Source organism: Lissotriton helveticus, chromosome 7 (genome assembly GCF_964261635.1).
Source record: "Lissotriton helveticus chromosome 7, aLisHel1.1, whole genome shotgun sequence".
NCBI classification, from domain to species: domain Eukaryota; kingdom Metazoa; phylum Chordata; class Amphibia; order Caudata; family Salamandridae; genus Lissotriton; species Lissotriton helveticus.
The window spans coordinates 45,002,261-45,020,495 of record NC_136068.1 but is presented as its reverse complement, the minus strand read 5'-3'; the positions used below and the strand labels follow the sequence as shown (position 1 = coordinate 45,020,495).

Here is an 18,235-nt window from a genome sequence, read left to right as displayed (position 1 = left end):
GGGGGGAGCAAGGCCCTTGCCCAAGGGGCCGCTCCCCCCTCCCTGGTGCCTAGTTGGTAGATCCCTGCTTGGGGAATGCCCTACTGGGGTGATCCCCAAGCAGATATCCAATAGGGAAGGGTACCATTCCCTTTCCAATTATACCTCTACCATGTGTTTTGGTGCTCTGGGGACTGAGATAGCCCCACAAGCACCAAAACAGTGAAACTGAAACTAAGTTTCAGTTTCATTTTCAGTGTAATGATGTCAGCGCGCCATGGGTGTGATCGTCATTACAAGGGTAGCAAAAATTAAGCCTCTGGAGGTTGGGGAAGCTCTCCCCCACCTCCCAAGGCAAAAAAGTAAAAAAGAAAATCTCTCTGCTGTTGATAGCATAGGGATTTTGTGCAAGTGTGCTCATGACAGAATGGTTCCATCATGAGCACACAAGCACTTGTGCTCATGACGGAACCATTAATTAATGAGCGCAGAAGGGGTTAACATAAAATGAGGCTCAAGATTGGAACCTAGTTCCCCAGATCCAAATTAAGAAGCTCTGACTGTAACACCACAACCTGGGTAGAGGGAGGATGTTAGGCAGAACCTGCATAAAAAGCCTTGCTCGTTATGGCCTCCATGCTCCAAGAGGACCTGGCGCGGAGCCAGAACCAGGCTTCATGCTTCAGCCTGGCTCGAGGGTTCAGTGGCTTGGACACCTTTACTTAATCTAACCTGAGCTGCAGTGTGCCTGTAAGGGCAGGGTACTTGAGACAACCTGCGCAGCAGTGTGCATGTAAGGGCAGGGTCCTTGAGACAACCGACAGCTGGGATGCAATGTGCATGTAAGGGCAGGGTACTTGAGACAGCCTGGGATGTACAGACAATTCCTTGTACTTAATGTTGGTGTATTAAAAGCACCAATCTCAATACACAGTGCTTGCCAAGTCCATCTAAATACATGACGTTAGGCCAAGGTCACACAGCGTTGTGGCTGTATCACAAGGCGCAGGCCCGGTATTACATAATGCAGCCCCATTATAAAACAGCACTCATTTAATATACATCACTGGGCCAAACTTTAAAAAACCATCTCAATAACTCCCAGTATCCCAAAATCGTGGTGTCACATATGCTGGCCTACAACATTGTGCGGGCTCAACATCACCCACAGGGATTTATACAGAGTTCTTAATCTCTCCAACTGATTTTTGATTTGTGCACCATGTGCGGTTGCACCAAAATGTACAGTCGTTATTAGGTAGTACACCAATAATGTGGCCTGAGGGGAGGACCACACCTGGGTCTCGATCCTAACGTCTTGATCAGACAGGACCGAGCCAACACCCCACAGGACTGGAACAAGATATCATCCAGTATTGGCCTCTATCACACTAGTGACTCAAGATCAGGCCATGGATGTCTTAATATCACACAGTGCTGAGCCAAGATCACTCATTACTGGCCAACGGACAGACACTGTGAGTCAAGGTCACACACTACTGAACGAATACCAGACACTACTTGGCTAAAATTGACTAGTTGATGACCCAAGACCAAACACTGTTGGGTCAACATCACACAAAGCTTAAGCAAGATCACATACTGGTGATTAAAAGAACAATCAAAATCCTGCATGACTGAGTCAAGGTATCAAAGCACTGAATCAATCCAGCATACTGTGGCTCAGTCTTGCCTGTTTCTGACCCATACACCTCTGGCTTAACAATTTATTTATTTTCAGGGTTTTGTATAGCACGAACAAGATCCTTAACAGATATCAGAGCGCTTCACATACATGAGCAAAGAGGACCAAAGGAGAGAAAACTTCATAAGGCAATTTGTGCAAAGTAGAACAATACAAACAGAGTAAAACAAGGGAGGGACAAACAGGCCAACGGAGTTTGCAGAGTTTATGTTCAAGTGAATTTAGCCAGGAGGATCGCTTTGACTTCTTTGCTGGTCCTTGATCAAACAGCAGAGCCCAAGATCAAACAGTGCGTGTCCAAGGTCACGGCAGTCCCAATATCACACTGAGCAGATCATATGTTCAGTTTCTAAACCTCATGAATTTGTACTGAAAATCCTGTGGCATAGAACGCATAGTCCAAATATAACATGTCCCTTTAAAGGTAATAGGTGGTTTACAGGCTATTAATCCTCTATATATGCCTTGCCCACATGTGCAGAGGGAATTATCCTATGCAGGAAATTTGAAACTAATAAGTGTAATTCAAGGGCAAAATGAATACTTGACAGATGCCAGTAGTCTATTTATAAAATCAAGTTGCGCTCCCATCCCAATTTTATGAGTATCTGCACTTATTTTCCCCCCATTTAAAGCACTGCACGGGCCTAAACTGATACTTTGGGCTACATCCCCGCTATAAATCTCACAAATAAACGTTATAATGGCGGCGTCCGCCCTCTGAGGAAGTAAATGTTTGTCAAACCGGGCCAACGGAAACCTTCAAATCCGGAGGTCGCACTGATTGGTCCACAGCTCCTCGAAATCTGGCGTACTTTGCGTGCTCCATTTGATTGGGTACGCATTTTGCAACGTTAGTCTTTTGATTGGTTGTATGAATTACGATATCCCTCAATTGGAGTGTGAGCTGTCCACAAAGCAGCGGGCGGCAGATACCGCTTTCTCATTGGTGGTGGGGAAATAGGCGGGAAAGTCGCGCTGCGCCGGTAAGCAGTTTCGTTTCCGTTTCTGTCAGAGTGAGAAGCTTGAACGCCAGGAGTGGAGGGTGAGGGGTCACGAGGGCAGCGGGTGCGCCGGGGGTCACGCAGAGGAGGGCGGCGGGGCAAGAGCGGGGAGATGGGCTCGTAGGCGACAACGTGTGAGGAAAGATACGCAGTGAGAGGGGTGCGCAGGTGCGAACCAACTTTTCTTTCTCGAAGGAGCGAGCGATAGAGCTGCTTTGAAGGGTGATAGTAGCATCAGTGGGGAGGAACGTTTGAGGCCGAATGATCCGTTGACGTCTATGAGAGGCATTGCGCTTTTTGGATAGCGAAATTTAGTCCCACGACGGTAAGCTGAGGTGGTTATCTCCCTCAGTTTACAAGTTTCTTCAGCAATCCTTGCTTTTGTCCCGCTTCCCCCACTGAGGGTATAGAGGATACCCTTTGTCCCGCATTTTGGCCCCCTAGCCCATATTAACCCTTTCGCAGGATAAGCAACGTTCTCTTTCACCACTTAATAAGCAGGATTAGAGGGAGGGGGGGGGGGGTGCTGCAGCGCAGTGGGGTCTTAAAATGCAGGTGAAACAGCACTATTATCTACTGAGGTGCAAAAAGAGTCACCTGCCCATAAAAAGCGATTGCTGTTTATTTCTGCAATGATGCCGGTTTCAAACCTCTGAAATGTCTGATAAGTGGACAGCGGCAACTAAGGGGAGTGTGATTTGCGCACGATCAAACAGTTTATTAAATAGTAGGCATGAGACTACATAATACTGCTACTGCTGCTACATGTTTGTCTACCACCATATTGGGTTTTTTAGTAAATAAACCGTGAGACTAGTCCCTTGCGCCCCCTCCTTCAACCCACCCCCCTGTAACATTCATTCCATTTTTAACCACTTGTAATACTAGCAGCTTTTACATTGATTCATATTACAACTAGTCTCCCCAAAATGGAGCCTAGGAATACATTAAAAAAGTGATTGCCTAAGAGAACATTAATTTGACCAAACAAACAGCTGGGATTAAAAAGCATATCTCTTGGTTCTGATTTTCCATCTGGTCCAACAGACCACAACTGACATGGCATTGATTATCATGGCAAACACAAGGGGTGCCTTTCTAAGGGAAACATCACTGTTGTGGGTCCTTTCCGGCTTTACAATGCAGTGTTTTAGTTTTATTTATTTATTAAAAAAGTTTTATATAGTGCTAGCTTGACCCGTATGTATCAGAGCGCTTTACATACACACTGTAAAAACAGAAGGTTTTTAACATGGTAGGACAGTTTGTTTGCAGCACTCTAGGTGAAGTGGTAAATCTAAGATTAGAAGCATCCTACTTACGTTGCCAAAACTTACTTTGTTCTGTGGCAGTAGGTAGTTTCTGGGTGGTGTGCTTGGTTCATACTGATTCTTACTATTGGTGTTTGCAAAATAAAGACTGTTTATTTACATTTGGAAGCCAGAATTGTTCATTTTATAAACTTATCTCTCAAAAGTTGCAATAGTGAGCTGTCAAAACCTGTTCAGTTTGTGTAAGAATCATCCTCAATAAGCTCAGTCTTCGGCCATGGTAAATCTTTTAAGATGGCCTGCTGTAGAAAAGGGCGATTTAAATTGAAACCCCAGAAATGTGCTAGGCGACTCATAGGCTCCTGCTCACCAGCCAATGTCTCTTGATGTCTCCACCTATGCAAAGTTTTAATCAAAAGTTGGCCATGTTTGGGCAAGCGAGGAGGTGTGGGTAAGGGGAGGGATAGGGTGCGCGGGCTCTGAGATGGGAAGAGGAGAGTTCACCAGAATGGGCACATAGAGGGTAAAGAGGGGGATACCTTAGACAGAGCAGGAAATAGAACTGCAGAGTATAGGGTCTGGTGGGGATGTGAAGAAGTAAAGGTGTTACAGGTGTGCACCAACGTATCAGAAAACTAGAGATGTTTAAGCATGGACACTAACGATTTTCCCATTGAGTTGTTTGTAAGGATTTTTTAGACAAGGAAAACTTACACACTTAAGACTATAACAAATTGACATTGTTAAAAGTTTTCTCCGTTATCGAAATGGATAGAGCGTACCGGCCTACAGGGTGAAAGAGGGCACATTGATTGAGATCCCCTTCAAGAAGCTAAATTTAAAAACAAACACCAACATTTGATTCCTTTTAGTGGATCAGTGAATTTGTCCTCACCCCACGATCACTTGTCACACAGCCCATCTTATATTGTGCTGCTTCTATGGGTGTATTATAGACTCATATTTTCCTTCAAGAGCTACCATTAAGTTCTCCATTGAAAAAGTACATCCACATATTTGTGAACAGAGAAGAGGGAGACAGACTAATCAGGGGATTTTAGTGTCCCAATTAGCTTACATTCAAGTTTTATAGGAAAGAATGATGGTAGTGTTTCTCTAATAAGAGAAAGCGTCCGCACATGATGTTAGTACATATCTCAACAAACAATATTTAACGTGAAGTATAGTATATACTATCAAATCAGAGTCATCAAAACGAGTTGCTCGTATTGCCTGATACACACCCACCACCTGGGGTATCAAACAGCACAACAGTACCAATATCAAAGAAAGAGAAACAGGTCAATACAGCACTCTCAAAGTCTATTATGTTGATTCTATTCATATAGAGTATCCTGAACTAATATCGTGGATCATTCAATCAAAGAGACCAAATCATATATTCTGGATTAGTTCCCACTCATAGGTATAAAAAGTTCAATTTGTTAGCAGCCAACTCCAAAATATGGATCCAGACCAGATTTTGTACTTCCAATTCTTTATTTTCATAGACAAAAATTTCCAGCTCACACCGCCGACACGTGTTTCGTCTCATAGAGACTTTTTCAAGGCAAGAATGTTATATCTGGTGAAGCAATCTGTAGTAGGAGGTCAGAAAATCGTATCTCTCAACGGTATCAAGAGCATGGTTCCAGTGGTTACATGAACCATTCAGGCAGTTTCTCAGTAGTATATCTTGTGGGGACACGATCTCAGATGTTCTGGCCAAATAACCTGTCTATAGTTGGTGAATTAGTTTCGGTAGTCACAAAAAGATTTTCACAATTGGAATTCCAGTAGTATATCTTGTGGGGACACGATCTCAGTTGTTCTGGCCAAATAACCAGTGTATTTCTATTGTTGGTGAATTGGTTCCGATAGTCATAAAACGATTTTCACAATTGGAATACTTGAAGAGTGAAACGCTATTTCTGCGTAGAGGTAATTCTTCTATTGTATTTCCCAGTTCGAAGACCTTGATAAGTCTCCTAATGCATCGACCGTCACAGACCTCCACTTCCGATAGCCCCACAAGATATACTACTGGCATCTTTATATGTCTATGAAAATAAAGAATTGGAAGTAAAAAATCTGGTCTGGATCCATAAATTGAACTTTTTATACCAATGAGTGGGAACTAATCCAGAATATATGATTTGGTCTCTTTGATTGAATGATCCACGATATTAGCTCAGGATACTCTATATGAATAGAATCAACATAATAGACTTTGAGAGTGCTGTATTGACCTGTTTCTCTTTCTTTGATAGCTTACATTCAAGTGCAGGAAAGTTTTAAGGGTCAAGAGTGCTTAAAATAGTGTGAACTTTTCTGCTGAGGGGTATTTACAGAGAACAAGTTTGGTCTCTAAAGATGGTTTTTATCTGGGGTGGTTCAGTGGGTTGCTCATGGCTGGATCGTGGAAGGGACATGGCTGGGATGTCACCAGTATTTGGCATGGAGAAGTCAGTGGTTGCTCTCCATGTGGGATCAGTAGCAGCACTGTGTGTAAGCGAAAATTCCTGGTGAGGGAATAGTCACGGGACCATTGAAAAGAAATGTATAGTGGGGTGGATATTAGTAAAAAAAAAAGTGATAATCTGGCATCTACCCACTAGACTAGGAGATGTAGAGATGCACGTTAATAATGTCTGTTTCTTCAACAGCCAAAAGCATGGCGATTTGCCGGAAGCAAACCTCAGTCCTGCGGTGCCCCTCTGATTCTACCACAGACAGCCTCGAGGAGCTTCCTTTCCAAACTGCCTTCAGTCCAGCAGACGAGGTGCCCTCCAGTCGTACACCCACCTGTGCCCGCTGCCGTAACCATGGACTGACTGCCATCTTGAAGGGACACAAGAGAGCCTGCCAGTTTCAGAGCTGCTGCTGCGACAGATGCATTCTTATTTTGTGAGCAGTGCGGGTTATAGTGTTAAGAAAAAGGTTTTCTTCAAGGGATACACCCCAGTGTTCGGAGGCATTTTAAGGGCAGATAATTTACAAACAGAACTGGGGTATTTTGAGATGAGGATGTTTAGAAGAATTGTTTCATATTTGAAAAGTCACCTTAGCTGGGCAGACTGAATCTCATGTCATGTTAGCCTTGCAGATGACTGCCTAAGTTCGATGTTAGCCTTTCAGGGGTGAGCTTGACGCAATATGTTACTTGTATTATATCGATTTGCACTTTTATTTACAGTGTGTACGGCCAGTAGTATAACTATGCAGTATTCTTTTGCATGCTTACCTGCCTTTGGTGGATCGGGCTCTTGAACACCTGCCAAACTCTTAAGAGATGATCTTGACAAATGATTGTCTGCCCCCCCCCCCCCCTTCCCGCCGGTGTGCCAACCGTCAAAAGCTTCACCTGATTGAGACTCTCCATCAAAGACAGTCTTTCCGAGGCTTGACTGACAGGTGACAGATTTTTCTTATCCTACCTAATTTAAAAAATGGATCCGGACTCACCCTGCCAGCTCTCAATACCCTTTAAGAAATGAGCCTGACTTGACCAAGACTTAATTTTTTTGCCAGAGCAGTTAGTGCAACCCTTCACCAACATTTGTGTTCATCCTTCTAAACTTTTAGTTCTCACTAATTTCAGTAACTTGAAATTAAGCCATGACTGCATGATTAAAAGGGCATTCATTTTATTCAGAAAAATAAATACGTTTCTAATAAATTTGTATCCTTTCATGCACAGTCTACTCAAAAAATGTCAGTCTTTGACCACAGCATGTTGCTCTCAGCACTTCATGCCTCCTATCCAAGTTCCACCATGTGCCATTGTAACCCCATCCACATGCCCTGTTGCCCCACTCTGCTTGCCTCTCTTTACCCCTTTGTTCTGCCCTCCCTACTGATTCCCCGCGTGGGTGCCACAAGCAATGTGCATTTGTACAAGAACTGAATGACAGAAAAGACTGGTAGATATGTATTGATCAGTTCTTGAAATAGGATTTACATCAGTTTTGAGTGTAGGTGGATACCATGGCCACACATTGTATGCAAGAGAAACAATTCATGAACGGAAGGCTGGACAATGCAAACATTCACCCCCTGTCACAAGGATCTTGGTTTAATTCATCATTCTTTTGCTTACCACAAAACCCCAGTTTGCACCAAGACATATGCAAATCGGTCTTGACCATGTTCCTTGTGGGAACAGTCCATCCTGAATTGCCAAGCCAGGTCCTCCCTGGACCGTAAACAAGCATTCTGGGACCGGTTTCAGGGCATCGCCCTTCATCAGCCAGACTAGCTTGAATCCAGTGGTGTAGTGAGCACGGGACTCACATCTGGGCATACCCTTCCCACATATGGCGACATATGCAAAAGAAAAAATTGATGGACGGAACGCTGGACAATGCAAACCTTCACCTCCTGTCACAAGGATCTGGGTTTAATCAATCATTCTTTTGCTCACCACCCCAGTTTGCACCCAGCCGTATGCAAATCAGTCTCGACCCTGTTCCTTGTGGGAACAGTCCAGCCCGAACTGACAAGCCAGGTCCTCCCTGGACCGGAAACTAGCATCTTGGGACCGGTTTCAGGGCATCACCCTTCATCAGCCAGGCTAGCTTGAATCCAGTGGTGGAGTGAGCACTGGCTTCTTTGTTTCCAGTCCAGGGAGGACCTGGCCTGGCAGTTCAGGCTGAACTAATCCCATCGGGCGCAGGGTCAAGACTGATTTGCTTATGGCTGTGTCCAAACTGGAATGGCATGGTGAGCAAAAAAGCGATGGATTTAGGCGCAGATCTCTGTACTGGGGTGACTGTATGACATTGTTCTGCATTCTGTCCATCAATTGTTCTTTTTGTACACATCGTAGGCAGTATTGAAAACTTTTCATCTAAATTGGTCAGTGGGGAATAGGCTGCGCACGGTTATGTGATGATGTATTTATAGCTACAAAATTCTTCGGATAGTGCTCAAAGGAAAATGAATACAACAACTACCCTACGTTGTCACTCAATTTGAAAATACATCGACATTTATATAACTAAATACAAAATCACTTTCCTGATCCACTATCACGTAGTGCATGTCAGTAATTAATTCACACACTCGTTGTCTTAAGTGTTCATCCTTGGTCTTTATTCCATATCTTGTGATATTTGGTTGTGCTTCAGTTCTTCATCAAAGCTACCAGCAGTCACAGTTTTTTGCCAACACATGTTTCGTCTATTGGTGTTAACCACAGACTTCGTCAGGGCATGGACTAAGAATTTATAGATGGTATACGGTGTATCCAACACGATCAACCAACTTTGGATTTTACTGACCAGTAGAAAAACTCCAGTTATGGAACTTTTTAGGTCTGTCTTCAATCTTCATAAAAATAATCAATGTCCTCAATCTCGAGCAAAGCGGTGGAGAGTACTCTGATCTAATATTGGCGTCTAGAATAAAGACCAAGAATGAACTCTTGGGACGACGACTGTGTGAATTAATTACTGTCATGCACTACGTGATAGTGGCTCAGGAAATTGATTTTGTATTTAGTAGTGAAAACGAAACTGTAAGCGTAAGTTATAACTCTTCAAGGTGTGCTTTCCCACCCATGGGTGAACTTTGTTCAATGCACCAGTGATGAATGTGAAAGATCAAAGTCACCGAAGACCAGCTAACCACCACCCTTGCCCAGAACCCACCGGCCGACTCCACCGACCCAAACGCCGCCGCCCGCAACCTCAGACAATGGATCGACGACTGCGCCAACACCCTTACCCCACTCAAGACACCCTCCAACAGCCACACCAGCAAGAAAGCCACCTGGTTCACCGAAGACCTCCAGGCCTACAAACAAACATGCCGAAAACTGGAGAAGAACTGGGCTCCGCAACGAACACCGGACAGCCACGCAGCCCACAAGAATGCCACCCGCAGACACCATCAACTCATCAGAACCGCTAAGAGGGCCTCATTCAAAGACCGCCTAGATAACAATGCACACAACAACAAAGAGTTCTTCAACATCGTGAAAGAACTCTCCAACCCCAGCTCCAACGACAACCCGCCCTCTCAAGACCTGTGCGACTCGCTGGCCACTTTCTTCCACTACAAGATCGCCGACATCCACAACAGCTTCAACGCCACGATCGCCCCACATCCACCGCCCCCACGACCACCATCCACACCAACCGCCTGCTCTCCTGGACCAGCATCAACGACGAGTACACCAGCGAGATCATAACATAACACTAGTATTTGTAAAGCGCACTTATCACCCAGGGGTCTCAAGGCGCTGAATAACAGATGTTTATTGTTACCTAACTCAATGGTACTCATTTTATCGACCTCAAATGGATGAAAGGCTGAGTGGACCTGCCGGGATTTGAACCTGTGACCATGAGGTCAAACACAGGACCCTGCAGTAGATGCATTAGTCCACTAAGCTACCAGATCCGGCTAAGATCATAAACACCATCCACTCCGGATCACCGCTAGAACCATGCCCTCACCACATCTTTAACAAAGCCTGCACAGCCATCGCACCCCATCTCTGGAAAGTAATCAACATCTCCTTCGATACAGCAACCTTCTTGGAAAGCTGGAAGCACGCCGAGATCAAAGCCTTACTCAAGAAACCCAAGGCAGACCCCAAGGACCTCAAGAACTTCCGACCCATCTCCCTGCTCCCGTTCCCGGCGAAGGTCCCCGAGAAAATCGTCAACCAACAACTGACCCGGTACCTCGAGGAGAACAGCATCCTGGACCTGTCCCAGTTCGGGTTCCACAGCACCGAAACCGCCCTCATCGCCACCACCGGTGACATCCGGTCCCTGCTTGACAACAGAGATACAGCGGCCCTCATCCTCTTGGACCTGTTAGCCGCATTTGACACGGTCTGCCACCACACACTACGTACATGCCTCCACGACGCCGGAATCCAAGAGAAGGCCCCGGACTGGACCACATCCTTCCTCTCCGGCAAAACCCAGAGCGTCTGCCTCCCCCCCCCCCCCCCCTCTCCCTTCCACTCCAGTGCCACCTAGATCATCTGTGCCGTACCCCAGGGCTCTTCCCTCACCCCAACGCTGTTCAACATCTACTTGGCACCCCTCGCCCACGTTGCCCGACAGCACGACCTCAACATCATCTCCTGCGTCGACGACACTCAGCGGATCCTCTCCCTCACTAAAGACCCTCACACCGCCAAAACCAACCTCCACGAAGGCATGAAGGCCGCTGCGAATGGATGAGGAACAGCTGACTGAAGCTGAACTTGGACAAGACGGAGGTCCTTATCCTCGGACACACCCCTTCGGCCTGGGACGACTCCTGGTGGCCGACCGCACTGGGAACCGCCCCAACACCCATGACCACGCACACAACCTAGGGGTCATCCTCAACTCCACCCTCTCCATGACTAAACAGGTCAACGCCGTCTCTTCATCCTACTTCAACACCCTCCGAATGTTCCTCAGGATCTTCAAGTGGATACCCACCGAAACTAGAAGAACAGTCACCCGGGCCCTTGTCACCAGCAGGCTGGACTACGGTAACACCCTCTATGCAGGAACGTCAGCCATGCTCCTGGGACGACTGCAACGCATCCAGAATACCTCGGCACGTCTGATCCTCGTCATCCCCCGCCGCAGCCACATCACACCCCACCTGAGAGACCTGCACTGGCTCCTTGTCAACCAGAGGATAACCTTCAAGCTCCTCATCCACATACACACAAAGCTCTCCACAACACTGGCCCAGCATACCTCAAAAGACGCCTCAGCTTCCACACCCCACCCGCCAGCTCCGCTCCACCGACCTCGCCACAGTCCCCCGCATCCGAAGAACAACCGCCGGCGGCCGATCCTTCTCCCACCTCTCCGCGAAGACCTGACACACCCTCCCCACCAACCTAAGGCAGACCCAAGACCTACTGGCCTTCAGAAGACTCCTCAAGACCTCTCTTTTCGATCAGTAGCAGAACCCCTTCATCCCCCCGGCGCCTTGAGACCCTCACGGGTATGTAGTGAACTTTATAAGTGACTTGATTGATTGACAGACAGGTTACTGAATCGTCGCAAAACACTATTCAATGTGTAATTGAGATCGAGACATTGCTTTTTGGTTCCTAACAATCCCATGAAGGGATAAGGGACACTGAGGAACCAGCAACAAGCCATATTTTATTATTCACAGTATCACACATTGTACTAATAAGAGTGAACACTTTTCAGTTAAAGTATTTAATATAGGAACAATCTGATTCTTAGTAAATCTAAAATGCCTACACAGAATGTTCTAAAAACAGCAAGAAGGCACATTTTGCCCAAGAGATTAAAATGCACATTTCCAACATTGTTAAAATGTTATTTAAAATTTCATCTAGAACCTAGCACCCTAACGTCTACTTATATGTGCTACACTAAGCATGGAAGGCAGAGCAGTCTAGGGTTTCCAAGGGAGAAGAGACGCTCTGCATACTTTTTTGGCTGCAAATGCTGTCTTTATCAGCAGCTGCACAAAGACAGTGTTCCCTGCGAAGGACAAGTTCACGCTGCGGTCTTCCTCTGAAACTCCACTTTTTTTCGGCTTCAGGCAAGATTTTGCATCTGAAGTGTGCCAGCAGCAGGTGAGACTGTGTCTGGCAGAACCTCGGGCAGTATTATTGACGAAGGACCATCTGACAAGTGGTAGTACTTGTATGCTAAATCTTATCAGAAATTTGAATATCTGACATAGGTTTAGGAATGCCTGACATTATGTGCATCAAGATTTAAATATGACCTGGTGAAACATAGATATTTGACCCAGACAAATGTTGCATCATGTGTTGTAGCTAGGTCATCAATCGATTGACTTTAAGCTTTGACAGTTCTTAGATAAGGTCAGGCGACATCAGCGACTAATCGCAGACATGACAGCAATTCTGCATCAATCATGAAAAATGGCAACTTCAATTGTTTGAGAGTGAGAAGATAGTGACCTCCGTCAGTCAAGATGGAGTTGGACCTTTGGGGCTTTGTCAGTATGAAATTCAAAAAGACAAATTGAATTACTTAAGGATCCTTTTCTCATTTCTCTCCAGCCCATTATCTAGGTCTTCTCCTGCAAGTTTCAGGAATGACAGAAGTACACTTTCACTCTGGGAAAACCACCTCATCTCCATCTTGTTCATAAGGCAATTCAAGAGGCATCCAAAAAGGGATCACAGAGGCCCCTGTTACTCTGCCTCACTCATACAAACAGTGCAGGTACCATGCCGGCCATGTACACAAAAACATGCAACATACATTTGGGATGTTAGTGCTAAAATCTGGGTTAGTGCATTGAAGTGCAACTTTAAATGAGTGGCCCAGTAGGTAGACCTCCTCTCCAGGGCCACAGATAAAATGCTCAGGTCATGAATATGAATTCACAAAATGGGATGCTGTCTAAAGCAGCTGTATGGTAAACCACTGTCCGTTCAGTGATGATAATGTTTTACCTTTCTTTAGGTTCCAGAACATGTGGAAGACCTCACTTGTGTCAAGGGTGAGGCCTAGGCCAGAAGTTAACACAAGGATTGCTATATTTCATAATTGGTGCAAAATATGTTCATATGCAGACCAATCAAGGGATACAATAACTCAAACATAATGTCTGGCTATATGTAGTAACAAGCAGAGTAAAGAAGGAAGGGATGGCGAGGTAATTGAACGGTCCAGCACACCCACTCCCTTGTCTGAATTCATGAAGTTTAACGAGTATGCAGTTCCATTGGTCCAATTAGACTATATTATAGTAAGTGGACCATACAGGTCACTTGGGGCATCTTTTTTTAGAATATGCAGACCCTCACCCACCGAAGTGGCAAGTTTCATATTGGATAAATACCTTTCTCTAATTTTGTAAGGGAGGAGTGCAGTAGATTGGGAAAGTGACTGGGGAAAATGATCTATGAAGAGCCAGATGTTCTGTTATCAGTGGTTACCTATGCTGCGATTAAAAGAAGAGCTCATCCTCACTTGCACACATCTGTTCATCTTCGACCCTGCTCATGGGCTGGGTCGCTCCCCTGCCGCCTACAGCACCACCAGTGCGCGCTCTCCACCGCTGCTGCCGTTCCTGACTGGGGGTCGAACCTCCTGTGCCCAGCTCAGCCCATGGTGTGTTTTGCGTTAACTCTTTTATTTTGGCTGCTGTATTTTCTGTACTTGTTTCCCTTCTGCCTCTGTTTCTCTTCGTTGCACCCCTCCAACCCCACCCCCACGCGCCCACGCCCCCACTCTTGCCTTCTGTGTCCGCTGTTCCCGCTGCTGCCCCCTCGCCGGCTCGCTCCCGCCTCCCAGCTGCTCCTCCCTCCCTCCTCGCCTCATATGGCAGCCACCGCCTGGACGCGCAGCGGGCGCGCCAATTGTGCGCCAAAGGCAAGCTGGTCTGCGACTGGACCGCGCCCAGCGCCAGGACCCCTGGACCCCGCGCACTCCACAATGCCAGACTCCGATATGACGCCAACACCCTCCACGCTCTCAACACTGGCCAAGACCACCGCTGTTTCCAGGCCGCCCCGAAACGCACCCGAGGGCCCTTCTCCTGCCACACTTGCAACTTCACCTGCGACAGAACCACCAAGCCACCAAGGACCAGACCCAACCACCTCCAATGCATACTCCTCAACACCCGCTCTGCACGCAAACACGCCATCGAGCTCTGGGACCTGCTCAACACCTCCGCCCCAGACGTTGCCTTCCTGACCGAGACCTGGTGGAACGACTGCCCAGCACCTGATATCGCCATAGCCATCCCAGACGGCTACAAGATCTCCCGCAGAGACCGCACCAATGGAATCGGAGGAGGAATAGCCATCGTCCACTAGTCCACCCTCCATGTCCACACCCTCGCAGACGACTCCCTCAACTCCGCCGAACACTCCACTTCTGGATCCACACCGACCCCAACTCCACCCTCAGAGGAACACTCATCTACAGACACCCCGGACCACGGGCCCTGTTTAGCTACTCCATCGCCGACCTCGCCAGCACCCACGCACTCGCCTCCACTGACTACATCCTCCTCTGGGACCTGAACTTCCTCTTCGAGAACAACAACGACGCCAACTCCGCCACCCTGATCGACAACCTCGCCAACCTTGGCCTCAAACAGCTCGTTACCGAACCCACTGATGCTGTCGGCCACACGCTCGACCCCGTCTTCTCCACAAGCACTCATGTCGCCTTCAACAACACCACTGAACTCCACTGGACCGACCACCGCTGCATCCACTTCACCTTCAAGAAAACAACCACGCATCACCGCCCCCAACTGCTGGCCCGCCGCTGCTGGAGCAAAGTCACCAAGAACCAACTAACCTCCACCCTTACCCAGAACCCACCCACTGACCACACCGACCCAGACTCCGCCGCCCGTAACCTCAGACAGTGGATCGACAACTGCGCCAACACTCTCGCCCCACTCAAGAAACCCTCCATCAACCACCCCAGCAAGAAAGCCGCCTGCTTTACCGAAGAACTCCAGACCTCCAAACGGACATGCCGGAAGCTGGAGAAGAAATGGCTCCACGACCGCCACCAAACAGCCACGCAGCCCACAAGGACGCCATCCGCAGACACCACCACCTCATCAGAACAGCCAAGAGATCTTCCTTCAAAGGCCACCTAGATAACGCACACGACAGCAAAGAGCTCTTCAACATAGTGAAGGAACTCTCCAACCCCAGCGCCAACACCAACGACATCCCACCCTCACAAGATCTGTGCGACTCATTGGCCACCTTCTTCCATCGCAAGATCGCTGACATCCACGACAGTTTCAACGCACCGTCCGCGCCGACCACGACAGACTCCACCCTGAACGCCACCTGCACCAACCAGCTGACCTCCTGGGCCCACGTCAACGACGACGAGACAGGCAAGGTCATAAACTCTATCCACTCAGGATCTCCGTCTGACCCCTGCCCGCACCATGTCTTCAACAAAGCAGATGCAACTATCGCACCCCAACTACGGAAGGTCATCAACATCTCCTTCTACATTCCCGGAAGACTGGAAGCATGCCGAAATCATCGCCCTCCTCAAGAAGTTCAAGGCGGACCCCAAGGACCTCAAGAACTTCCGGCCCATCTCCCTGCTCCCTTTCCCGGCGAAGGTCATCGAGAAAATCGCCAACATACAGCTGACCCGCCACCTCGAGGACAACAACATCTTAGACCCATCCCAGTCCGGATTCAGACTAAACCACAGCACCCAGACAGCCCTCATCGCCGCCACAGACGACATCAGGAGACAACTTGATAATGGCGAAACTTCAGCCCTCATCCTCCTGGACCTGTCAGCCGCCTTTGACACGTTCTGCCACCGCACACTAAGAACACGCCTCCAAGAAGCCGGAATCCAGAAGAAGACCCTGGATTGGACCGCGTACTTCCTCTCCGGCAGAACCCAGAGTCTCCGCCTCCCACCCTTCCGATCTGAAGCCACTGATATCATCTGCGGCTTACCCCAGGGCGCATTCCTCAGCCCGACCCTGTTCAACGTCTACATGGCCTCCCTCGCACAACTGGCCCGCCAGCATGACCTGAACATCATCTCCTACGCCGACAACACCCAGCTCATCCTCTCCCTCACCAAGGACCCGCACACTGCCAAAACCAACCTCCACGAGGTAATGAAGGTCGCCGCCGAGTGGATGAGGAGCAGCCGCCTGAAACTGAACTCGGACAAGACGGAAGTCCTCATCCTCTGCCCCATCCCGTCTACCTGGGACGACGCCTGGTGGCCGACCTCACTGGGAACAGCAACGACACCCACGGATCACGCACGCAGCCTAGGATTCATCCTCGACTCCTCCTTCTCCATGTCGAAGCAGGTCAACGCCGTCCCCTCCTCCTGCTACAACACCCTCCGCATGCTTCGCAGGGTCTACCAGTGGATCCCGACCAAAACCAGAAAAACGGTGACCCAAGCCCTCATCAGCAGCAGGCTGGATTAAGGCAACGCACTCTACACAGGAATCCCGACCAAACACCTACAACAACTGCAATGCATCCAGAACGCCGCCGCCCGCCTGATCCTCAATATCCCTCGATGCAGCCGCATCACAGCCCACCTAAGAGACCTGCACTGGCTCACCTTCAAGATCCTCACCCACGCACACAAAGCACTTCACAACACCGGACCGGCCTACCTGAACAACAGACTCAACTTCTACACCCCCGCCGGCCAGCTCCGCTCCGCCAGCCTCGCCCTCGCCACCGTCCCACGCATCCAACGAACGACCTCCGGCGGCAGATCCTTCTCCTTCCTCGCCGCCAAGACCTGGAACACCCTCCCCATCCACCTGCGGCAGACCCAGGACCTGCTCACCTTCAGGAAGCTCCTCAAGACCTGGCTCTTCAAGCAGTAGCAGCACCCCCTCCCCTCAGCGCCTTGAGACCCTCACGGGTAAGTAGTGCGCTTTACAAATTCACTGATTGATTGATCTTAACACTTTCCACTTGCTCACAAAGTCATCCATTAAATCAACCATGTTCACTTATATCAGACAACCATTGGCAAAGCCAGTCAGTCTGGCGTTGGGCACAAGCTTTTTTTGAAATTCTTGTTGTGTTTTGGCATTGCTTTTGAGAAACTTTTTATGCTCAAGAAACTTCTGGGCCCTCCATCTAAAAAACAAAACACGGACTTAAGGCAAAAATGTTTATTTTGTCTTGAAAAAGCAGACAAACCATATACCTCCCTGGCACTGGTGGGAACTACTTTGTGGATGCATGTGCCCCTTGTGAAAGGGCGGAATGCCAAACCTTATAGTGAGGTAAACAAGTGGCTGAATTAGGCGACACATTGCCCTTTGATGCTTGCCAGAGTGGGTAAACGAAAAATGTGACAGACTTAACCGGACGCTAATGTATGAAGTCTGGCTGAAAACCCGTATTCTTAAGAATACCATTCACAATATTTTAGTAAAAATTAAAAAGGTCTTGGCTAACAAATATGTAAATAAAGCTGATTGGTCTGGCTTTGCCTGCCAGCATCTTTCTTTTAATGAAGAAGGCAAGAAAGAAAGAGGCAAAGAAAGAATGAAATCAAGAAAGAAGGCAGACAAAAATGAAGGAAGGCAAGAAAGAATGAACTAAAAAAGTGAGAATGATGACAGGAAAGAGAATGGAGGAAAGAAACAGCAAAGAAGGCAAAAAGTAAAGGAAGAAGGGAAGAAAAAGGGACAGTAGGTAAGAGAAAGAAGGCCAGGAAAGCAAGAAAGAAAAAGTATGAAAGACAGGGTTAGCAAGATTGATAAAGCATACTACTAAGCTTATATTCAAAGTTTATGTG

General features: G+C 47.8%; 1 protein-coding gene across 8 annotated transcripts in view; it reads left to right on the top strand.

Moving 5' to 3' along the window:
* The first annotated feature begins 2,581 nt into the window (after positions 1-2,581).
* Positions 2,582-18,235, top strand: part of DMRTC2 (DMRT like family C2) — a 359,569-nt gene continuing 343,915 nt past the window's right edge. For 5 of the 8 annotated variants that reach the window (XM_078651363.1, XM_078651361.1, XM_078651362.1 and 2 more), the window contains exons 1-2: positions 2,717-2,856; positions 6,626-6,866. In XM_078651363.1, the coding sequence (XP_078507489.1) occupies positions 6,634-6,866 (233 nt within the window). In that variant the 5' untranslated portion in view covers positions 2,717-2,856; positions 6,626-6,633. The other 3 variants (XM_078651358.1, XM_078651357.1, XM_078651359.1) reach the window with 3 other exon arrangements.